Here is a 25033-nt window from a genome sequence, read left to right as displayed (position 1 = left end):
AAAACCAAACCACGGTCGTGAGGCAAACGGCTAGATGGTGATGTTTCTACATCTACATCTCATCGATGTTCGAGTCCAACCTTTTCCCATAAAGGAAGAATAAATGACCATAATATTGCTATGAGAAAAGAAAATGCACGTCTTGGTTTATTTTTTTATCATAAAACCAGTTAGTTGTGTTCAGATGGCCATGGGACATCCAGTCCAGCTACGAATAGTGCGATTAGTCCATGCAAATGTAAATAAAATATTCTATTTTGGTACATCTTCAAGATTTGTATCTCACCATTTGAATCATTTGGTGTTCTTAAGAGCCAAAAATTTATCCAAGCAGGTTTTTTTTTTGACATTGACAATCGTCAAATTTGTGCAACGTATTTAATAAAACATGTTTGATTGCCAATAATACATGTTAATTTATTCACATTTTGTACTTCTTATAGATGAAGTGGATGTTGGCAAGCAAGCAAAACTAAGTCATTGTCCACGTTCTAGTTTTTTATTAGACAGATAAAATCATTTTATGGTTTCAGTTTGGTAAAAACATCAAATTCAGACTAGGAAAATGACCCAGATCATTTGAGGCTGATTTTAAAGTGGACCTTGGAGTCACAGCAGGACGTCTAAACAGTGTAATTAAGATGTATACACTTTAAAATGATGAAAGTGTTGTTGATTGATTTATTGGTTTGTGTTTATCAGCTTAATGTTGGAAAATAAACATTGTTTAAACATCCGACAGATGCCCAGGTCAGACAGGACGTTGGCCAGAACATTTCAGAACTTGTAGCACATCAAATTGTTAATCTGCACATAAAATATATAGTATGATATATGCACACTGTGGCAACATGTTTCAACATCACTACAATGGCCAGGGAGGTCATCCTGCTTAAGGCCAGTTATGGTCAGCACAACTTGTATTTTGGGACTATTTTTGAACTATGACGTCAAGTCTTGATTTTGACGTTATTTTCCAGACAAACTGTTCCAGACTGAAAAATCCCAAACCACCAAAAGCCACAGTGCATGTGACTGTAACCACAACTATACACACAGATGGAATAAGAAGAAAAGGAAGAAGAGAAAAAAAAAACATGATAGCAAATACATAATGATATTTCATTGAGATAAGAATCTATTGATCCCTGTGGGGGAATTCACAGGCTACCCAGCAGTATATAAAGTAATTAAAAATACCTCCACCTCCAACAGCTGCTACTAAGTGATAGACACATTAATGAATCAATTCATAGAATGCAGTAACATTATTTCATTTGATACGTTTATGATATTAAATAAATTGATGAGGCTCTTAAAGGGGAGTTAGGGCAGCAGAGGTTTATTCAACAAATGATCCAAACACAGCCTATAATGACTTCCTGTCTACTTTTACCACCCTATACGACAAACACTGTCCTATACGAACACTAAGGAAGAACAAATATGAAGACAAACCCTGGATTAGTAGGGGACTAGAAAATGCTTGTAAAAAGAAAAAATCACTGTACAAGCAGTTCTTAAAATCTAGAACAAAGGAAGCGGAACATAAATATAAGAAATATAAAAATATGTTGACTAGTATAATGACACTAAATAAAAAAGATTGATTCAACAAACAATTAGAACAGCACAGAAATGACACACAGGGTACATGGAAGGTGCTGAACAGCATGATCAAAAAGGGCACAGGGAAATTGGACTATCCAGATCACTTTAATAAAAATAACCAATCAGTTATAACACAAACAAAGGAGACTGCTCATGAAATCAATCCAATCCAATCCACTTTATTTATATAGCACGATTTTAACAAACACAAGGTTTCCAAAGTGCTGCACAGCAAGATAAAAACACAATAAATAACACAACAGAAGCACAATAAAACGATGAAGGACACAATCGGACAAAAGTAATAAAATAAGATAAAATCATAAGATCAACACGCTACATGGTGTCAGAAGCCAGAGAAAAGAGGTGGGTTTTAAGAAGAGATTTAAAATGAGACAGTGACGAGGCCTGTCTGATGTGGAGGCAGTTCATTCCACAGTTTTGCAGCTGCAACAGCAAACGCTCGTTCACCTCTGAGCTTAAGCCGAGCTTTAGGGACTGTCAGGAGCAGCTGGTCAGCTGACCTGAGAGAGCGGCTGGGAGTGTGGGGGTGCAGCAGCTCCGAGAGGTAAGGTGGGGCAAGGCCATTCAAGGCTTTAAAAGCAAATAAAAGAATTGTAAAATGAATCCTAAAATGGACGGGCAGCCAGTGGAGTGAAGCTAAAATAGGTGAAATGTGCTCATACTTGCTTGTGCCAGTTAAAAGACGTGCAGCAGCATTTTGTACCAGTTGAAGACGAGCAATGGAGGACCCACTTACCCCCATATAGAGTGCATTGCAGTAATCCAGCCGAGTGGTCACAAAGGCGTGGATTACTGTCTCAAAGTGTTGTCTCTGAAGGGCTGGTTTAATTTTTGCCAGTTGCCTCAACTGGAAAAAGCTTGACTTCACCACAGCTTCAATCTGGCTGTCAAATTTAAGGTCTGTGTCCACTTTTACCCCCAAATTGTTCACAGTTGGCTTGTGATACTGTGCCAAAGAACCCAGATCAACCAGGGGGGTCACAGAAGTGCCACCAAAGACCATGACTTCTGTCTTTTTTTCATTAAAATTAGAAAGTTTAAAGACATCCAGGCTTTAATTGCTAATGCTAATAGTAGACCTGTTGACTTCAAGTGTTACAATTACGATTACCTCAGCCTTTATCATTACTCTGCTTCTCTCGCTAATTTATTTATTTATTTATTTATTTAGCCAATCTTCACCCTAGTCTACCACTATTATTGGCATTGTAACCATAAGTATGTGTCTGTTGTTGTTTATGTACCAAGGACATATGTTGTTGTGGTAACAAGAACATATGTTGTTGTTGCTCTCTTTGCCTGTCTCTATCCTGCATCTCCTTCTATCCCATTTTCGGCCCATCCAGTCGAGGCAGATGGCTGTTCAACATGAGTCTGGTTCTGCTCGAGGTTTCTGCCTGTTAAAAGGAAGTTTTTCTGCCAATGTGCCGAATTGCTAAGTGCTACTCATGGTGGATTCATGTTGGGCCTCTCTTTAAATAACATAACAAAGAGTCGGTCTAGACCTGCTCTTTCTGTAAAGTGTCTCGAGATAACCCTGGTTATGATTTGGCGCTATACAAATAAATTTGATTGATTTGATTGATTGATTTAATGTCACGTAAACATTCTAGCAGTGGCTCAACACTGTAGGAGTCTGACTGTTTAAGGGGGACATAGATCTGACTGTCATCCGCATAGCAATGAAAAGAAATGCCATGTTTCCTGAGAATTGAACCAAGTGGGAGTAGATGGAGGGAAAATAAAAGAGGGCCAAACACAGAGCCCTGTGGTACCCCACATGAGAGGGGAGCAGTGGAGGACACAGAGTCATCAAGGCTGACACAGAAGGTTCGATGTGACAGGTAGGACCTGAACCATTCAAGTGCTGTGCCACTGATGCCCACCCACTGCTCCAAACGAGCAATCAGGATTTCATGGTGCACTGTATCAAAAGCTGCAGTCAGACCTAAAAGTACAAGGACAACACAGTGACCAGAGTCAGTAGCTAAGAAGATGTCATTAAAAACTCTTAAAGGTGCTGATTCGGTGCTGTGCAATGTTTTAAAACCGGATTGGAAAATCTCAAGAATATTTTGTTCATTTAAAAAGTCCATGAGCTGAGAGTAGACAATCTTTTCTGAGATTTTAGAAAGGAAAGGCAATTTAGAGATAGGCCTGAAATTTGCCAAAACAGTAGGATCCAGCCCAGGTTTTTTTAACAAAGGTTGCACAACGGCATGTTTAAAATGAACAGGAACCACTCCAGAGGACAGACTGCTATTAATAACTGTGAGAAAAGATGGTCCGACAGTCTGGAAAGCCTCCTTAAAAAGTCGGGGAGGGACGGTATCATCTGGAGAACCTGAGGGCTTCAAATGACCAACAATCTCCTGCACAAAGGGCAGGGTCACAGGCTCAAATGAGTCCAACCCAGCAGAACAGGGGACAGACACTGAAGGGTCAATGGCAGGAGGTGAAAATTAAGTTCTCTGGTAGAAGTGACTTTATCAATGAAGAAGTGAAGACATTTTTCACACACAGCCGGGGAGGCCTCAATTCCAACAGTCTGTGATACATTCAGAGCAGAGTTGATAACTTTAAACAACACACGAGGCGTGTGGCAGTTTAACAGGACAATATCAGAAAAATATTTTCTTTTAGCATCTTTCACAATGGATTGGTAATGACGCCAGTAATCCCTCAACATTTGAAAAGACGCTTGCAATTTGTCCTTTTTCCACTTTCGCTCAGCTCTTCGACAGTCCAGTCTGGCAGCACGGGTTGTTTCATTCAACCGGGGCTCCGCCTCCGATTTAGTTTTATACTGTCTGGTCTTTAATGGAGCCGCAATGTCTATGGCAGTTTGACAGGTGTCGAGATCGAGTATCCTCATATTTAGGATATGGTCCATCGGAAACGGAGGCGGGCCCGTTTCTCGTCGGGTTGTAATGTATGTTACCCCATCCGGTGTTTAAAACTTAGGTCAGCGTAAGCTGTAGTTTGTAGTTTTGGTTTTGTTTATATATGCTGTCGTTATGCCTGCTGAAAATCTAAGATGGGAAACTTTAGAGGCTTTAAAGAAATCAACAAAGGCAAAAATCCCGTTCGACCCGTACTGGTCGGAGAGGGGCGAGGTGAGTTAATGTTAGCTATCTCTGATATTAGCTAGCTGAGTATTGGCTAGTTTACGTTAGCCCGGCTAACAGTCCCCTTGCTTGCATGGTAAGCTAGTTTGCTAAATCGACCAAAAAAACCATTGAGAAGGAACACACGCATGTGAATACACAGATGATCAATGCCCAGTATCTCTTAAAGTATTGCGTTAGAAGAAGAACTTGCTCTTTATTTTAACAGTATACAACCTTCAGTATTTATAGAGCTGCCAAGTTATAAACAGTCGTGAATGAGTTCTTGGACTTATTCAGTGTAACCCTGCATTTTACAGTAATATATCCGATACATTTTTCTGAGAGGTGTAGTTACTTTTCCACATTAAAATGTTGCATACAAAATAAAAGCTGAATGAATACTACACATTTCAAATATTAAACCAGTGGCCCTCAAACCTTTTTAACCCATCTGCCTGGTTTTATGATTATTCAGATGTCTCTGAGTTTGGTTTGAATACAGGTGTATTATCCAGTTATCAGTACACTTAAGATTGAATGTGTCTGTTCTCTTGCAGGACATTTTGGCCGGCTGCAGAGAGGGCCTCAGCTTGTCCCCACGCTCTGGGGTCATATTGGAGCGTCTGGGCTCTTTGCCCCCACAGAACTCCAGAAGCTTTCTGGGGTCCCGCTCTGGAGACTCGAGCCCCGGCCTCTTTGAGGAGATCTCGGCCTCAGCTTCCTCCACAGGATCCATCCCTGACATCAATGGGAGGAACAGCACACTATCTGCAGCCCCGCCTTCGAAGACAGAGAGTCAACAGGCAAGTCTGTCATCATAAATAAGCAGTTATGCTTCTTTACCTCTAAGATGAGAAAACCTTCATACCATCAATTTCTTTCTGGGACTCTGTTTGAGCTTTTCATTTCTGAATTTCTGAATCTATTTTTTACATTTGTGTGCCGCAGGCTCTCAGTGACGAGGTGAAGGATGAAGATACAGATGTCAGTGATGTTTCCAGTCCTGCATCACTTCCGACCATTTCCCTGCTGTCGCCCAAAGCCATGGAGACGGCCGGCCGCATTCTCAAATTTGAGGAGACACAGAGAGAAAAGGCGAAGGTCAGAGACTGTGATTCTTAATTATCCTATAAAGTGAACTTTGTCACACGTTTGACAGGAAAATGCATCTTTATTTTTGGAAATATACTACTGACATGTCAACTGACATATAGGAAAAACATGTTAATTTTGACTAGTCTTTATGACCTACAAAAGCATTTATTTTTAAGGCCTGAAACTGCTGGGGTAGGTGTCAGACGAAGCGATTATATAAACCTGCCTCTTGGATGTTTCCTACAAACTGTCCCTGATATATAGGGCTTCATTATGAATATTATTAATGTGATCATAAATCATACATGTGATATGTTGTATTTGTGGTCTCAGATGGCGCTCAAACTGCGGCAGGAGATGCAGGAGAAGCTGGTGGCGGCAGTGGCGAGCTCCGAGTCGGAGCAGCTGAAACGCTTCGAGGAGTTCATGGAGCTGAAACAGAGGCAGGAGTTTCAGACCATGAGGGACATGATGGACAGAGAGTAAGAGACACACCGTGAAGGATTTAACTCTTACAGTGTTTAACATTTCTGACCCTGTGATCATACCTGTGTGTTTTCTTTCTGCGCTGTAGAACTAAAGAGAGCATCGGACGCCAAGAGAAGCTGAAGGAGGAGCAGCGACACAGAATGAAGGTATAATCACACATTGTTACGCACATTACATCAGCTTCAAAGGTCTGAAATACTTTGAAGTCTGGTGTCCAAATCTAGTGTTTAAAATAAAAACATTAATATAATCATTTTTTCACCACCAAACCAAGATCCTAAACCTGCGGCTGCGAGAGGCGGAGCAGCAGCGCCTGAAGGAGGCGGAGCTTGAACGGCAGCGGCAGGCGGAGGGCAGGGAGAGACTGCGTAACCTGAACACCATCCAGGAGGAGATCCTGCAGCTCAACCAGCTGCTCGAGCCGTCCAGCCAGACGAAAAAAGACCTGCCTGCAGCCAGCCTCAGCTCCCTCAGCACCCGGGGGAACCAGCTGTGCTCCCAGGTGTCCGAGGTGGTGCGGAAGACGGCAGAGGTGAGTCTAACTCCTGATTGATGATGGGCAGAATAGGATCATTATTCCCTCCTACACTGAAAGAGCAAAGTCTGGAAAACCTGGATAATCATTTTGATTATGTTAAAGAATAATTCCTGTTTATTCCAACTTGTCTTTTCTGTGGGTGAAGTATTTGTTTGCTTGTTGTTTGTTTGGTGGAAAGATGTACCGATGACTGATGTCTTATGTTGGTCTTCCTTTTCTGTCTTTCTCAGGGGGAGTTTCCCAGCATGGAGGACATGACCGTGGCTGAGCGAGCCCTCCATGAGATGCGGGCACTGATCCGACTGATGCAGGAGGAGGTCGCTAAGGCTCAAGAGAAGAAGAAGAAGGAGCAGGAGGAGGAGGAGGAGCTCAGGAAGCAGGCGGCGCTGCAGGCGCAGCAGGAAGCGCAGAAGAAGGCGGCACAGACAGCCAAAGAGAAGGCAAAGAGGAAAGGTGAGAGATGTAAACTACATGTTTCATTGCTGCTTGGTGCAGAGTAGGAGCTGAGCACAAGTTATATGATAACAGTTTAAGTGAAACAAGATGCTTAACAGCTACGTTAAGCTGACAGGAAGTGCAGGGTTTGGTTTGGATTGTTAATTTTGTTTTGAGAAGCTTTAAGGTAAGAGAGTTTTTATTTCTTTGAATGAAACATTTAAAAAACTGAATGTATACATTTGAAGCTCTGCTACACTGCAGAATAACCGAGTTCATACAGTATGGGTATACAGCACTGCATACTTTGACCATTGTAATGGCTCTACAGGGCTGCAGAACAGCGCGGAGGACAGCACCCTGAAATGGTACAAGGAGCTGCAGGAGTCCGCTGCTCGGTGCGCTCAGTCCTTCGAACAGCTCAACTCCCCGAAAGACGCTCAGGTGAGTCTGAGCTGCTCTGCATCATGGTTATAAACGAGTCAGGAAACAAGTTCAGTAATAACAACCTTGATTTAGTTTCTTTAGATTTATTTGGAACTCTTTTAGCTCATTAGCTGGTCTTCAAAGACTCCTTATTTAAAATATTTAAGCACAATACAATAATTCATTAATAATTCAACACATCCCCTTTATGTGCATTCATCTGTAAACAAAATGCAGTCTCTAACAGGTAAACATTTATATATAAATCTAAACTACATGATCTGAAAAATTGAACGCACATTTAATCTAAAGCCTCAAAAGTATTGAGGTTCGATAACGTCAGTAATGTGAAGCAGGAAACCAGTGGCGGCACGATGTAACATGTTTTAGAGTAATTAGGAACCTTTCTCTCTCCTCGACTCAGACGAAGAAGCTGAAGCTGGAGCTCCAGAAAGCAGCCAGCATCCCCGTCAGTCAGATCTCCAGCAACTCTGGATCGCAGCTCCGAGAAATCTTTGACAAGATCAACAAGCTGCTGTCGGGCCGGGGGGTGGTGTCGGGGGGGAAGTCGGTCTCCACCACCCAGCATCCTCAGGCCCTCGACTTCGTCAGCTACAAACTGGCTGAAAAGTTTGTGGTGAGTCTGTCGGCTGCTAATAATCCACGAAACTTTTGAGATATAATAAATGAGCTAGGAACTGTTTTCATCACTAAATAAAACTCTTTGAAATCCGTTTTTTAAACGTGCAATAAAAATGAAGCTTCCTTTTCTCGCCTCTGTAGAAACAAGGAGAGGAGGAGGTGGCGTCTCACCACGAAGCTGCTTTCCCCATCGCCGTTGTGGCCTCCGGCATCTGGGAGCTGCACCCTCGAGTGGGAGACTTCCTCCTCGCTCACCTGCACAAGAAATGTCCGTACGCTGTCCCACATTACCCCCCGATGAAGGAGGGCACGCCTGTGGAGGAGTACCAGAGGTCAGGGAGGCCGCGCCCTTTCGCTGATCATGTTTGATTAATCACATAAGTATAGTACTGTGTCTGAAAATGTTTTTTTTCTTTCATCAGGATTCTCGGTTATCGTGTGGATGACTCGGGGGTCGAAGGTCAGGACAGTTTTCTGAAGAGGATGTCGGGGATGATCCGTCTCTACGCCGCCATCATCCAGCTGAAGTGGCCTTACGGCTCCAAGCAGGGGGTAAACACTGTCTCTCTTCCTCTACAGTCCATGTTTGTTTGTTCACTACAGTATCAGACTGATGGAGTTATAACGCACTTCATGTGTGTTTCAGTCTCCTCACGGTCTGAACCACGGCTGGCGTTGGCTCGCTCAGATGCTCAACATGGAGCCGATTGCCGACATCACCGCCACCCTGCTGTTTGACTTCCTTGAGGTGAGTCCTGCAAGTTTTATTTATTTGTGTGTGTGTGTGTGTGTGTGTGCGTGTGCACGTCTGTTAATGTTTGTGTGTCTCCATCAGGTTTGCGGTAACGCTCTGATGAAACGGTATCAGATCCAGTTCTGGAAGCTCATCTTGCTTCTAAAGGATGAATACTTCCCCAGGTACAAACTCAAATCACTTTAGATTAAAAGAAGCTCGACTCACCTGCAGGTCAGAGGTCAAATGTTTTTAGTTTAACGTCTTATCTGTCTGATGTGTTGAGTTGGTCTCTTTGGTGTCTGCAGGATCGAAGCGGTGACCAGCACAGGACAGATGGGCTCCGTCATCAGACTCAAACAGTTCCTCGAGGTTCGTTACTCACTCCTAATGTTAGCTGGTTGAAGCCAATGATGTTTGACGTGTATTTTGATTTTATAGTTTGACTCATGTCCCATCTGTTAACATGGAGGAGGCGGGCTCTATGACCTATACTGCGGCCAGTCAGCAGGGGGCGACAGAGAGGGTTTGGCCTCACTTTAGGGAGCTGTCATGTCGTCCATCTTTTTATACAGTCTATGTTTGAAGCACAGAACAGGGTGGAGACTTCCTGAATTTAGAGTACTCTGGCTGGAGAGTTCATCCTTTTTGCTGCAGCTTTGTTTCGTGTGAAACGTGATGAAATCAGGCAGGAAGCTGCGATGATGTTTTTGTTTTTCTCACAAGATGGCTACACCCTTAAAAAGAAAAAGGCAATAGAACTCTTCATATGCCAGAACAAAAAGGATGTTTTTTTTTTTCTATTTGTGCATTAAAATATCCAAATTGTATTTTTTCACTCCGTCACATTTTGGGCGACTGCCTTCGCACTAGAAGTAGTTCTTACTCGTGCGTGAAATAGCTGTGTCACCTAAATTTACTTCCCGAACGAGGAGAATATTTAAGCTCCACGACATGATGTACAAATATTTAAATAAGAACAGAATGAAACGGTATCATTAACGTCTTGGTTTGTTTCTAACTAAAGTGAATTTTCTTCCACTCTCAGACGTCTCTGCAGAGCCGAGATATCGCCCCGCCTAAAGGCCAGCTGAGCTCCACCTTCTGGAGGTCGTGATGGAGCAGGAGCCAGATTGTTGTTGTTGCATGAAGCCGTGTAGGACAGAGAGAGGGAGAGGTGGTGTCCTCTCCTTCTCTATAGCCTGTGATCGGTGAGGAGGGGCCGACGCGCTCAGATGATGACCTTGTGTCAGTTTCATTTAATGGACGTCTCAAAGGAATCAGAAGCGAGACGACGCGCTGGAGGCCGACAGTCTGAACAAAAACTTACACAAGCCACTGCTAATCGGCTGCAGTCAGAAACCATCTCTGCCAGTCTGATTAAAACCAAATTCCTCATTATAACGAAAAACAAAGTATCACAAAAGGAAGAGAAACTTTCTCACATTATGAAAAATCAGTTTATATCTAAAAGTAATGACTTCATATCTCAAAACAAATTCTCTACATTTTGCATGTGATGATGTCAGAAATGACCTTATTTCAGACACTAATTATTTTGTCTTTATTTCATAAAGGTTACATTAAAGGGACTTTTCTTGAAATAATGTTAAAATATTGCAAAATATTTGTGCTGGAAAATGATGTCAGGTTAGATCTGAAAGCAACGACTCATCTCCAGTGAACAACTGTTTCACAAAAATAATCTTTGATAATGATTAAATAATTGATCTTTGATTGGATTGAGATATTATTGTTAGATACTTGTTTTTCGTCATAATGGAGGAAACGGCTTCAGTGGATGTTTGTATCCGGACTGATGGAGCACGTCTTGAACACGTCCGTCCTCCCAGCGTCTGCACATGTTCACTGAGTGTCGTCGTAACAACGGGCGCCTGTTGATGCTTTTCTGCTTCTTAAAGCTTCATAACACTTTATAATTTTTTAATGTTCAGCAACAGAAGCAAATCGTGAGGACGTGCACTGATTATGGGTTGGGTTGAGACGTCTCCTGTGTTTAAAGAACTTGTTGAGCTGTTTGCATCAGTTAAGGTTGTCCTAAACTTAGCGAGGTAAAAAGGGATCTGATGTGTATTTTTATGAAGTTTATGAAGCTGCTGTTCAAATCCAAACAGTGCTGAACGATTTGAATTTATGCTATTTATTATTTTAATGAATCCACTCTGTGGAGGGAAGATCAGTCGTCTCATGAACTGTTGATCTCTGTGAATGATGTTTTCCCACGATTGCACATGAAACTGCCAGAATTTGATCGTCATGTTGAACCCCGAGATGACTGAGTGAAAGTTTCTGTGCTTTAAATCGTCCCAGCAGTCTTTGTGGAGGCGTGTTCTAGTATGATGTAGATCTTACATGTGTTAACAGATTATCATCTTCATCTATAAACCAAGTGTCTGAAATAAACCGCGTCAGCAGTTCAAAGGAAACTTTTGTCATCCTTTGGTTTGTTTGTATTTTGTGCCTCCATGAAATGTGAAGTTGTATATTTTCTGAAGGAGAATGTAAACATTGATTGAATCATAACTTAATCAGAGATTATTTTTCCCAAGAGAGACTCAAGAACAAAACTCACCAGAACACAATCAGCACCACAGAAAAGGAAAAGCACACAAAAATCAAAGAACTAATAAACCTGTTAGAAGCAGCATCAAATTTAAAAAATGACATTCACACAAATCATTGCATTAGCAGAAGGTTTAGTGCTGAGGTCCAGTGTGTGAGACTGTGCTGCTTTTCTTTGTTTCTTTGTCATTTTAAATTAAATATCTTTGTATTTAAGTAAAAGTCACCATCATATAAAACGTACAGAAAGTAAACGTATTCGTAAGTAAAGAATTTCAGAGTCATTTTTCTTACATTTCTGCATTAAAGTCATTACATGTTGCTTCTGGTTAAGGTGGAGCACATTTTAATGACTATATACTTCTAGGTTCTTTAATAATAATTATACTACCAACAATAATAATAATACTTTTAAAAATCCAACTTACAAAGTGCTTTACGAAGGAAGCAAAGCGAAACAGACAGGTCATAAAATCATGATTGAAGGGGAAAATTAGAACTAAAGAAAATAACTTAAATAAATTTGTTTTGCAGCCAAATAGACAAAAAACATTTAGAACACAGACGGACTCGGTTACAGAAAACATTAAAACACATACAAATGAATTAAGATTACATCAAGTGATAAAAGAGTGCAAAACCATCATTAAAACAAAAATTAAAAAACATAAAGGAACAAGAAAATGTTTAATCTACAGGGTCCACATTTGAATTTAGGAATTTTACAGCCTGAGTGATAAAAGAATTCCTCATCCTGTTGGACTTTGTCTCTCAAACTCACCATAGAGAGGATGTGGAGGATGCTATAAGATGACTGGAGCCTTAAATTGCTCAAAATAATTATTATATATTCTATATATATTATATAATCTAAATAAAATTATTTTAAAAGACTTTAAAGAAAATTTAAATTCAAGTAAAATCTGGTCAGGCTCAACGATGAAAGTATGCTCACTGACTCAGCAGACCTGATCTCCTCTCTATAAATACATCTAATTCACACATTATTCATTTTATTTTGTATTATTTACATGATTCTGCTAATTCATGAAGCTGTCAGATAAATGTAGTGAGATTAAAAGTACCATATTTGTCTCTGTGATGTTGTAAAGCCGCAGTATAAAATACCATTAAATAGAAAAAGTACCTTAAAATCAAACTTAAATGCAGGACGTGAGTAGAACATGACAACGTGAGTCAAGACGTCAATCAGGGGACATTTTAATGTAAAAAGCAGATCCTGTTTTTGGTCCTGTGGGAGGTCAAGTTAGCGGTTAGCCTCCTGTTGCCTCCATGTTACCTTCAGGTACAGAGCACAGTGCACGTAAATTACAGCTTTATTCAATTGTTAACTACAGAAAAAGTGATTATTTGCCGTCTTTCTTTTTTACCTCATTAGTTAAAAAGTTAAAACAGGGGTGCCCAATCCTGCTCCTGGAGAGCTACCTTCCAGGTTTCTCCGTGCTCCACACCTGATTCGAATGTTTTGCTCATTATCAATCCCCTGAGAAGCTTCAGCTGATAACGAGCAGATCATTCAAATCAGCTGTGTTCAAGTACAGAGAAACCTAAAACATGCAGGAAGGCAGCTCTCCAGGAGCAGGATTGGGCACTCCTGAGTTAAAAGATCAGTGCGGTCAAGATTTTTGTTTACTTCTGTGGCGATCGGCGCCTTTAAGTCATGCATCCCCTGCGCATACACACACACACACACACACACACACACACACACACACACACCCCTAAGTGATGACGCTACACGCAACGTTTCGATTATTTGTTGCATTGGAAGTTTTATTTTGATTGATGGAAACATTATTTTCATGATGGCATCAAGTTTTCTTCATAGCCACGAATTCAAACTCCAACAAGAGAAAAGCGGCTCCGTTTCATCTGATAACATTTGTACAGTGAATTATTGTTTCAGGCAGAACATTTTTTATTTTTGTTGTTTAAATCAAATTAGAGAACAAATAATTCATTCTGTAAAATAAATGTTTTAAGTGATTATAAAGCATAAATGAAAACACACAAACTCCATATTTCATGATTTTTTATTTTACCTTTTTACAACTATGCACATGAAGTTGGTTTTAATACATATAAGTCAGAAATGTATCTGCAGTTTGCATATTAAGTGCATTTAAACTGGCAGCTCTCCAGTTTGTAGCATTTTATTTAAACCTTAAAGAGAACACCAGCTGATGAGCGCCAGACTGATCCTGCAGGAACACAGAGGAATAAATAAGTTCACTGGCCCTTAGTGAACAGGAAGTCCTGAACTGAGAAGAAAATAAACTGTATTACTGGCAAAGCTGCAACACTCTGAATGCATCGCACCTTAAAATCAACATGACTTAAACAAAAGTAACTTATTGAACCATTTAAACAGACGTGCTGCACGTCCTGCACAACTGCTTTTGGATTCAAGTTTTGAGCATTAAATGGCAACTTAGCTGAGCAATAAGAGAGTCAACGACATTTTTGATCACTTCTATCAAAGCGATGCAAACTTGACCTCTAAAATAAGATGTAACTTCTCTTTTTAAACAGCAGAGGTGAAGAGCCAAAACGTCAACATTTACACTATGAGTTCTCGTAGAAGCCAAAATGTTAATCTAGTTTTTGAAAAGAGAATAAACCGTACTGTTTGTGACCTTTGGTGACACAAACTGAGGCCTGGAAATGGGTCAAATAACGTCCCAGACTTGTGAACTGCATGGAAACCCTGTAGCAGGCTGTCTTGAAGGGACAGTAACAGATATTTAACTTCCTACAACAAAAAATTTACCGATTTGCAGAAAATTAACAGAATTGCATAAAGCCTCAAAATAACCTAATAATTTTAATTTGTTTTGTTTTTATGGTGAAAATGTGACTTTAATGCATCTGTGAAGTTTGTTGCAGTTCCTAATGTTCACCACTAGAGGTCAGTAAAAATCCTGGAACATAAACAGCAGATTTAATGGATCCTCAGAGCAGCTTGGTCGGTATTTTCATGTGTCTGCAGGAAATCAGTCATGGCAGCAGTGACCGCTCTCGTTTTAAGGACCTCTTTCCTCCTGATGCTGGTCCTGATCTCTCAGCGGTTTACTCAGTCTTTGAGGCTGGAAGGTGTTCTGTGGTCTCCTTCACCTGTTGGACTCAGATTAGTTTCATTTGCGTCCCTCGTGGTTGAGCGTCGCTCTTTCCATGCGTCTGTACCAGTGCTTGACTTTGGTGTTCTCCATCATGTCGTCAAACGCCTGCAGGCCCTCCATCACTCTGAGGACGCCGAACACCGCCTACAAGACGGAGGAGAACATATATGTTCGATGGACGAAAAATAAAGACAACTCTGCTCTTAAATCCTTACAGAAAGTTAAGTTTATCTTCTCTACGGTGGCCATTACAGGACATCTAAGGCTGTTTGCTAACATTTAGCAATCAGCTATTTGAAGATGTCAACTTGAGCTCTGGTTTGACTTTTTATGAACTAAAGCACAGCTATGCTAACATTTAGCATGTCGTCTACAGTCATCATCTCAATATGAGACACTGTCTCTTTGCATGTAGTTTACTTTATTTGACAGGCGCAAGGCACAACACAACTGCTATGATCAAGTTTAGTATGTTAACTTGTTTGTGTGTAAGAATGCTTACATGTCCTGTTGCATGTTAAGATGCTATACATGCTTGATATTAGACCACAGCTATGCTAACGTTTTGTATGCGTGCTTGTTAACTTGTTAGCTTGTTAGCATGCAAACAAGCCAGCTTAACAGGTAACATACCTAAAGTTAGAGTTAAGACGTATACATGAACACAGACAGAAATGTTTTGCAAGATAATAAGTTAAATAATTTTAATGTTCAGTAATTAACGTTCATGATGATCAGTTTAGCTTAGATTTGGCACGTTCTGTCTTAATGTGTTCAATTTCAAAGAAATCAATTGGTAACCTTTTTTATGCAAATAGGATTAATTTTAACTTTTGTTGTGTTGCAGGAGTAAAACGTCATTCCAAGAATAAAAATACATTTCAAATGAAAGATTTTATTCAGGATGACGATTAAAACTAACAAAGACAAAAACAGAATATCTGCTAGTTTTAGAGCCTTTCTGGTGACGCTACGTATTTCTACGTAATAAACATGGAAATCTCTCTAACAGCTGCTGAAACATTCAGGTCCAGGTACACTGGAGAATAAACCTGCACAAAGAGAAACAGGTGTGTTTCCTCACCAGGTCTGCCAGGTTGGGACTATCTCCTCCCATGAACTTCCTCTTCTTGCCGACGGCTGCCACCCAGTCGTTTACGGCTTTGTACAGATCCTGTCTGACGTCGTCCTGCAGGTTGTGTCTGTGTGTCAAAAACAGGTAAGAAAAATAAATCCCCGAGTTTAAATAATCTAAAAGTATCTAAAACATTTCCAGAACATTGTGGAGACAAAGCAGAATCATTAACCTTCATGTGTAACTCACCGATTCTTCAGCCGTTTGGAGATGATAAACATGGCCGCAGCGCCGACATATTTTGCAAAGAAACCTTCGTAGGTACCGAACTTTCCCTCACGCACGATGTAGTCGAAGGAGGCCAGAGCCTCACCGCTGGTTCGGTACACGTTGGGAGATATAAGATGGACCAGCCAATCATCAGCCCACTGACGCCACTTCATCTCCTCTCTGGGAACAGGATAGAAAACAAACAGAGAATAAGCAACAAGGATTTTCAAAATAAGAGCACGCTGATGATCTGGACTCACTTCTGCATTCCCTTCTCGGGGTAAAGTGCCGCTGTCTCGGCCTCGCTCAGCATCACCCAGTACTTGTTGAAGTACTCGGTCACCTTTTTCCCGCTGTCGTTCACAGACTTCATCTCCGGGTAGCAGCGAAGGATCTCAGGCACAGTTTTCTCCCTGAAGGGCAAAGTGTCACATTTAAAGGGTCAGTGCACACAAATTATTAAATCTTAGTGCTAAACCTATTTGCCTGGGAAGTTTAAGAAGAGTAAAGAATATTTTTTTTGCCATTAAAGCTGTGCATTAGAATCATGTTAGCTAGACAGGTACATGTATAATATTTATCAAAAGGAAACATTTATTTAACATCACATTAAAGAAGCTACAACTTACTTGGAAATTAAATACGTCTTGAGGGAGCTGATGATGACGGACGAGTCATTCAGTTGCTGCAACAAAAAAGAGGAAAAATGAAAGACAAGGAGGGTTTCTTTGAAAATAACTGCACATTTATGGAGAAAAAAAGCAGGTAAGCAAGCAATAAGCAGGTTTATTTCTGATTTACAACAGGACATTGTTTTTATCAGACTTGAAAAAGCATCTCTTTAGTTTTGTCTCCAACATTCAAACCGTGGAGAAATGTTTCTCACACCCGCTTCTACTTCATCTATCATGTTATAACTGATGTATTGAGACAAATCGAGTATTTAATCATTTGAAGTACTGGCAATAGTACAATGAAACTCTCGAAATGCAGATGATTTATTTTGTGATATAAAACAGAGGTGAAGAGACTCTCACCACGTCTCCATCCACCATCAGGATGGGAACTTTTCTGTAGGCCGACCACTTGATCTCCTGCCTCATCACCGGGTTCACCTCCACGATCTCGTACGGCAGCCCGTGGTAGTCCAAAAAGGCTCGCACCTTGCTGCAGAACGGGCAGGTCTTGTACTGGTACAGAATCAACTTCAGAGCTGGTCCTGAAGCCTGGAACAAGGACGCAGGGCAAAGAGCGGGTTTTTATATCCTGTGTTTAAGATCTCATCTCCTTTTCCTATTTGTATTTACTGTAGAGCACTTTCATTATTCTGAGGGTGTTTTATATGTATTATTTTATTATTAGTGTTATTATTATTTAACTGCCCAATGTATTAAGACATCCAAACATTAAACCCATGTGTGACTCCTGATCAGCCTGACACATTTGCTGATATTAGCTCATAGCTGATATATCACATCTGTTTAAATCATATGTTTAAATAAAGCTGTGTGTAGTATCGCTGCACAACTTTTTTCATATATTTACAAATTCGAGATTATGTCGGGAAGCATACGCCAAACTTTGAAATCTTAAACTAGTATGGGTCTCTGGAGGCAATAAAGAAATTGATCCTGTTAATTGTGTGGTGTTCTCCTTTTATTATCAGATCCTACATCAACTTTGGAAAGCTGAAAGTAGAACTAATGAGGTCTGCGATGAAGTTATGAACAGTATACATGACTGTTGAACAAATGTCAGACAGCCTCATACAGTTTAAACACTGCACAGACTGTATTATTGTATTATTCCAGAGAAAAGTTGCGCAGCTTTTTAGCTGATTTTTTACCTGTGTGTTGTCGCAGTTGCTGACGTAATACTGGGGTGCCAATGAATCACTCTGAGTCTACCATTGGTTATCAAACACATATTTCTGGTTAAGATATAATTGGTGTTGGGAACCTGATCCTCTCATAGCCATCCTTGGGGCAACAAGCTCCTTATCTTTTGCCAGTAAGCATGCAAAAATGGCTGTTTTGTTTGAAATGGTGATCGCAAAGAAGTTAATCTTGCAAGTGTGAAAAATGGACTCTGTACCTACGTATGATTTGTCATACAGATTATGTGAGATTTTGCTTAATATTGACTTTAATTATGGATGGATTACAATTATCTAGAAGGTGCTATTTCTTGATTTTCCTCCTGCTGTTTTTGTTGTGTTTGTATTCTTGCTTTGCTCTGAAAAACACATTTCAAATAATAAAAAATATATGTATATAGCTCTTTTGGTTTGAAAAATACTTTATAATGGAGAACACAGTGTACTAAAATACTGATGTTAACAGATGTAGTAACTCCTTCTGGTAACTGGTTATTGAGCTGCTTCAGAACCAAACATCAGGAGGAGGTGGAAGAAGCAATGAGTGCTTGAATTTAGGTAAAAATACAAATACAACAGTGCAGAAATACTCTGTTAAAAGGTAGAAATTATTTTAGTTTAATTGAAGTACACAATTTAAGAAGCAAAATGTTCCAAAAGTAAAAGTACTCGTTAATAATGCCCCATTTTAGTAGAGTGTAAATAACGACGAATGCATATGTTTTCACAATGTTGTAAAGAGGGAGCTTAATAAATTACTTTATGTAAAGATGGGCAACTTATTTAACAATAATAACATCATTTTTATGTTGATTTTATTTTGGAATAATAATGGCAATCTGCAAAGTAACTAAGCTTTTACCGTGAATTTGTATAAAGGTTTAGTGCTATGTAAATGTACATTGTGTATTCAGGTGACCCTATTAGGTAACTGCTGTCAATCGGAAACTGCCCTCGGAGCTAACCGGGACACCGCGGACCGGGCTGACTGCGTGGCCGCTTTACAGACACCTTTGATCGGACACTCACCTTTGCCTCCTCCTCGGCCAGGTGCTGCTGGACGCTGAACTTTACAGTCTGGTATAAACCTAACCCTCCACCGAGCAGGAACGCACAGCCCAGCACCCTGCCTCCCCGTCCTGCCCGCACAGAGGAGAGCAGTTTGGAGCGGAACCCGGCCCCGCCGGTACCATACGCCCTCCTGGGCCCTTGTGCGCCCACATTTCCTAGCAGGTAGGAGACGGTACCGGACCGGCGGGCGGCTGGGGAGCCCACAATAGTCCAGCCGACCTTACAGAGCGTTCTGGCACAGGCGGCCGCCATGTTGGTTTTACATAAATACCCAGAATGCAACAGAAGGGAGGAGGTTAACGGGTTTTGTCTCCCTGAGCAGTGCCTGTCAGGATGCGTGCCGTCACCAGGGCCCTGAGAGATCTGTGACAAGGACAAAACAGAGAAACTGGGACATGATGAATGGACTGTACTTATATATGAGACACATTAAGCTCAGCTTTATACCACTAGAATATTAATTTTACACATCAAACGTTTATACATATAGCTATATTCAACTAATATGGTTTTATTTGATCAAATTTGGGATTTGTCATTTTATTTCTAAATATTGATGTATTCAAAAGGTTTTGAATATTTTACTTCTATATATATATATATATGTATGTATATATATATATATATATATATTTTGCCTGGGTGTAAAGACATTGTTGCTTGTGCTGAAACCATAGACTGTAAAAATAAGGCTGAAACGGTTGTTTGTTGACCTGTCTGACCTCATTAAACCTTATAAACAGCCTTGTGCATTACGCTCGCAGGATAAAGGGCTCCTTTGCACTTGTGCAAATGTTTGTATGTTTTGGCCTATATGAATATATTTTGACTATGTAACGTAAATGTATAAATGTTGAACTTCTGTAAATAAAGGTGAATAAAATTCATTTAAAAAAGGAAGTCAGTGGACTTTCGATATTTTGAGGGTAAAACTCCTCTTTCCAAGGCCAGGAATAATATTTACAGTTTTATTTTCATTGATTGTTTGTTATACAATTATGCATTTTATGCAGCTGTTCAAAAACTCATAGAATAATCACTTCAATAATTACAAACACTGTTTCTTGTTTAATAGGGGTTTCTTTTATCGTAGTTTGTATTGTGCATTATTTTGCTGGTATTGTGAATTATTTTTATTGTGTTTTTTTGTTTGTTTTTTACTATCTTCTGTGTATTTATTGTTGATTTTTATGTATTTTACAGGCTCACTTTGGGACGATCATTGCATATTAACTAAAGCTATAAATAGTGTGATGAATGACAACAGTTTTTATGCTGCATAATCTTCTCTTTATAAAAATAAGCATCACATGAATAAATAAAAAGTATGAAGAATTAATAGGATGTGTTAAAATTTAGTTGGGATGTGTTTAAGAGCGACTGCTTTGCCTCTGCGTCTTTATACATGTGATGCGTTCAGGAGCGTCGTATTTCTGAGATGTTCCTATTTCTCTGACCGCAACAGCGGCAGCAGCGTCTTGGTGAAAGCGGAGATTCCCTCTCAGCCAGCAGCAGCAGCAGCAGCATCCATTTAAGCATCAGTGTTATGGTGAACAAAATCAGCACATCTTCTCCCGGGGCTGACCACTCCTCACCGGGGATGTCGTCGTCGAGCAACGTCGAGGATCAGAGAACCGATGCTGGGGAAAACATTTACGCTTCATTTTCTCGAGCGTGACTGGAAGGGAGCGGGGCGGCGATGGATGAAGGCACGAGGAGACAAATAAAATTTTGATTATCGCTGGATTTAGCTGGCTAACGCTAGCAAGCTAACGTTAGCTAGCACTCTGTTGGTTGTTTTTTTCTGCCTCCTCCCCCGTTCACTGACCGCTGTGGTGTTCTCCTCCATGATAAACACTCCTTCATGTCTTTTTTAAATGGATGTGGAGACATGCTGGAGTCAGTGAGGACATTTCTCTCAAGGATAAAAAGCCCCGTCTGTTAGCCTCCCTGCGTTAACGCTAGTTAGCTAACCTCGGTTCTTTTTTTAATCGTTAATTTTTTCCTCGCTCATCCGTGAAGAAGAGGATGCTGGCAGCGGAGGAGTGTGTGTGCTAACGGTGAACCTGAACTCGCATGGACACACTCTCCATGAAGGTCATGATACTGAGAGAATGATCATGCTGGAAAAACAGGTAAGAAACAATTAGCATGAAGTGTAGCGGATTTAAAAATTAAATTCACACCTGGGCTCATTTGCATATTGTTCTATAATTAGGCGTTAATTGGACCTCTTACGGTTGTTTCTGAAAGGCTGAAAGGTGTATATGTACTTTTATTATTCAGGTGATTGATACCTTTTTGTAATGATTACCGTGCTACAAATTATAACCTTCCTCCAGCTCTCTCTCTCTCTCTCTCTCTCTCACTCTGTCTGCTTTAAGTGATGCTCTCTCACCCACCGAAGACGTGAAGGCATTTAAATTGGAGCTTCACACAGAACACATGCAAAAAACCCGACAGTACAGTATTGCATTTTTATTGCCTTTTATCATATTAAGGCTGCAGCCATCAGGTATAATATACCTTTATTTATCTGTCAAGCATCGTTCAGATTTATTTGTTTAAATGTTTGGTTCATAAAATTCTAGAAAATACAGAATAAAACCCAAGGTTACATCTTGAGTTTAGAGCTTCAACAAATAAGCAATAAATCTATACATTGCCATATATAAAATATTAATAACTAATTTTATTTATCGATGAATCATTGTAAGGTATTTTAAAGGCATAATAAAACAGATTTTTGTGACTCCAGGTCCTTATATATGAATATTTCCCGTTCCTCCCTTTTGACATCAAACTGAATATCTTGTGGACAAAACAAGACTTTTTCTAGTATTTTAAGACACAGCTACTAATTGATCAATCAAGAATACAATCAGCAATGAAATTAATATCAATATAATAATCATAAGTTGACGTCGTATTAAGTTGCAATGCTTTCTTTGTACTAAATCCTGCAGATATTAGGTTTATAACAATATAACAAAAAAAGAAAAGCAGCAAATCATCACTTTCAAAAAGCTGGAACCAATGTGAGAAAATCTGGCTTATTGCCTTTATAATTTATATAACCAATTAATCCATTTTTAGCCGGTTGATCTTCTCTCATTTAGCCTTAGTCTTAATCACCAGCACATGGGAATGCCTGTACTGTAAAACAAGACAAGCTAAGACTTTATTTAACCTTGAGAAAAGAAATCTTAACATTAAAGCAGGTGAGAGACCTGAGAAGTGATTAGTTTTGAAACTTGATAGCAGGATTAGTAGATCAAAAATCAGATTAACATCAGGAAGTTATATTGAAATTCAAGCTGCAACTATTTTGTCATTCTAATTCTTATTCTGTACAATTTCTTTAGCAATTATTTCTTTTGAAAAATTGTCTGAAATATTAAAGAATTAGTGGAAAATGATGGACAACTGTTCCCATTGGCTGGATTTAATATCCAAAAATGTATATTGACATAGAAAAGCAGCAAATCGTCACATTTGAGAGGCTGGGAAAAGAGACGTTTGGAAGTTGTGCACCACTTCAGTTGTTCAAAACTGCTGTTGATCAACTAATGCATAGCAAACTGAAGTAATTAAGAATTTATGTCATTTATGAGACAGAAAAACACAAAACTTGTGTTGTTTTTGGACTCTAAAATCACTTGGAGTTTCTGTAGTGATGATGTCAATATTTTGTTGACTAAATGATTTATTGAGAATAGAAACACATTAGAATTTGCATGCAAAGCAGCATAATGTAAAGAGGGAAGAAATACGTAAACGCATATGCATTGTGGGATTGATTAATACATTAGCCTCTGATTAAACGGTTTTAAATAATGCTAAAACCTATAGTCAACTCCCTTTGGGTTTTTACCCCACTAGTTCAGACAATAAGGACTTAAGAGACTCTGAAAAGGGAAACAACATTTATTTTTATTTTCCAACATTTCAAAAATGAAACATTAATACATAAAAAAACATATAATAATATAAAAAAATAGCAAATAAATAAAAAATATTGTGTCAATTTCTAAAAATAAACCTGCTCGTGTTTAATGCACCTCCTCGCGTTCAGACTCTTTAGCTTCAGTGTTTTTCTGAGCTGCAGACCAGAAGTCCTCGAGGAAATCTCCTCCAGTGAGAGGTGCTCATAAACTCCTCTGTCCAAGAACTGTGGGGGGGGGGTTGAGTGCTGGAGGGGGGAGGTTACTTCCTGTTTGTTACTCCCATAACATCACTGACCATAAACACAAGCTGATATAACAGTGTTAGGTCACAGCTTCATATACTCTCTGAGATCTAGAGGATGTTTCTTGTGTTAGTCTTGTTCCTCCTTCACTTAGCCTATCAATCCTTCGGTCATTCACAGGAAGTTGATCTATTTCTATTCATTGTTTGGTTTTGATTTATTGTTTCTCTCTCTGCTGTTATCAGAGACGCAGAAAAGGTGAAGTGAAAAATCTGAATTCCTGTAGGTGTGAATGTGTGTTCACTCTGTGACGGATGGGCATCAACATGTCCAGGATGTAGTCTGTATTAAACCAAATGCATGCTGGGACATCCTCCTGAATAGAATCAGTGGGTGTAGAAAATGGATGAATGGATGAGTTGTAATTTATCCAGGAAAAATTGGTTTTTAGGTGAATGAAAGTTTAGGGGCTGTTTTTACTACACATGATATTGATTTGAAATTATTTGTTTGCTTTTAGCTCGGTCTGTTCAAAACACACCTTTACCTTGTGTCCTTGGCCTGTTGGAGCCCTCAGGTGTCCTTGGCGTGTTGGAGCCCTCAGGTGTCCTTGGCGTGTTGGAGCCCTCAGGTGGGCTCAGTCTGCAGCAGAACAGCTTCTTGTGTCGGTCTGAAGCAGATATTCACGCTGATGGAAAGTTCAATGACTGTAGTGTTAATGTTAGTTACGTCTCCTCTCGCCGTTCCTCCTCTACTCTGCTACTCGGGAACAGAACGCTGCAGGAGCCCCATTTGTCAACAGAGCTGTCAATCATGAGGCCACGCCCTCTTTTTATAGCATCAAATAACCAATTTAAATTAAACTTGTCAGAAAAATGAACACTTGGACATAAATCAGCATGATAAGAACTAACTATAATGACAGAAACCATGTTTGAGAAAAATGTATTTGACGTGTATTTTAATTTTATAGTTTGACTCATGTCCCATCTGTTAACATGGAGGAGGCGGGGCTTATGAGCTATACTGCAGCCAGCCAGCAGGGGGCGATAGAGAGGGTTTGGCTTCACTGTTAGGGAGCTGTCATGTTGTCCATCTTGTTATACAGGATATGTCGCTAACCAGTTAAAAAGGTTTTATTTAAATAGTTTCTAACAGTAGAACAGGAGTTTGTCTATGTTTCTCCTGCAACAAACATTTATCTACGCTGCACCCTTAATGCCGACACATCTCATCAAGTAAACATGATGAATCAAGGTCAGGGGTTGCGGCTGAGCAGGATGTGAGGATCCCCACAGTTTAAAGGCTCTATTTAACCCTTACACACAAAGTAGCACCGCCTGAATTTTACTGTAACAATATTTTCTTTTATTCTCCATCTCCCCTCCATGTAAATCCTGTTCCATCTCGCTGGTATTATAGATGTTTATCCTCTTCTGAAACATTCGCTGCTTTTTTCCCACTATTCAAGGGATTGTAGATAAAGCTGTGAGCTTTTCTTTGCCCGGCGTTTCAGACAGCACTCTGTTCTTGAAGCTTGACTTCACTCCAAGCAGCTCTGACTTCTTTGTCTGATGGAATGTGACAAGAATCAGACATTTTTTCTGCTGTTTTTTAGTCCCGAGGGTTTTTCTTTCTCCACTCTTTTTCACAAGCATTAGTTTAATGTGTGTGTGGATGAAGGGCCTGTCCCTGAACCCTCTTGTCAGAAGCATTTTATACTGTT

General features: G+C 40.0%; 3 protein-coding genes across 3 annotated transcripts in view; 2 read left to right on the top strand and 1 right to left on the bottom strand.

Moving 5' to 3' along the window:
- Positions 1-4592: 4592 nt before the first annotated feature.
- gle1 (GLE1 RNA export mediator) lies at positions 4593-11542 on the top strand. Its single transcript, XM_069683044.1, has 15 exons — positions 4593-4751; positions 5303-5548; positions 5694-5846; positions 6174-6322; positions 6415-6475; positions 6604-6861; positions 7098-7320; positions 7634-7746; positions 8153-8365; positions 8512-8702; positions 8793-8922; positions 9017-9118; positions 9206-9288; positions 9412-9475; positions 10152-11542. Exons 1-15 carry the CDS (start codon positions 4653-4655, stop codon positions 10218-10220), a joined length of 2154 nt encoding a protein of 717 aa, XP_069539145.1. The 5' UTR covers positions 4593-4652; the 3' UTR covers positions 10221-11542.
- Positions 11543-13730: 2188 nt separating this feature from the next.
- On the bottom strand, positions 13731-19370 carry ptgesl (prostaglandin E synthase 2-like). Its single transcript, XM_069683231.1, has 7 exons — positions 19077-19370; positions 17209-17397; positions 16801-16856; positions 16432-16584; positions 16151-16351; positions 15911-16028; positions 13731-14970 (listed from the first exon to the last, which is right to left on the bottom strand). The coding sequence occupies exons 1-7, from the start codon at positions 19368-19370 to the stop codon at positions 14842-14844; spliced, it is 1140 nt and encodes a 379-aa protein (XP_069539332.1). The 3' UTR covers positions 13731-14841.
- A 1367-nt stretch (positions 19371-20737) lies between these two features.
- Positions 20738-25033, top strand: part of LOC138610084 (ral guanine nucleotide dissociation stimulator-like) — a 47692-nt gene continuing 43396 nt past the window's right edge. Inside the window, exon 1 of the mRNA XM_069682777.1 lies at positions 20738-21253. Coding sequence (XP_069538878.1) covers positions 21233-21253 — 21 coding nt within the window. The 5' untranslated portion in view covers positions 20738-21232. The remainder of the gene's footprint in view (positions 21254-25033) is intronic.

The sequence above is a fragment of the Semicossyphus pulcher genome, unplaced genomic scaffold (assembly GCF_022749685.1).
Source record: "Semicossyphus pulcher isolate SPU_LCO1_2020_fin unplaced genomic scaffold, fSemPul1.0.p SCAF_6, whole genome shotgun sequence".
Classification (NCBI taxonomy): domain Eukaryota; kingdom Metazoa; phylum Chordata; class Actinopteri; order Labriformes; family Labridae; genus Semicossyphus; species Semicossyphus pulcher.
The sequence above is the reverse complement of the archived record's forward strand: the minus strand, read 5'-3'. Positions and strand labels throughout refer to the sequence as shown.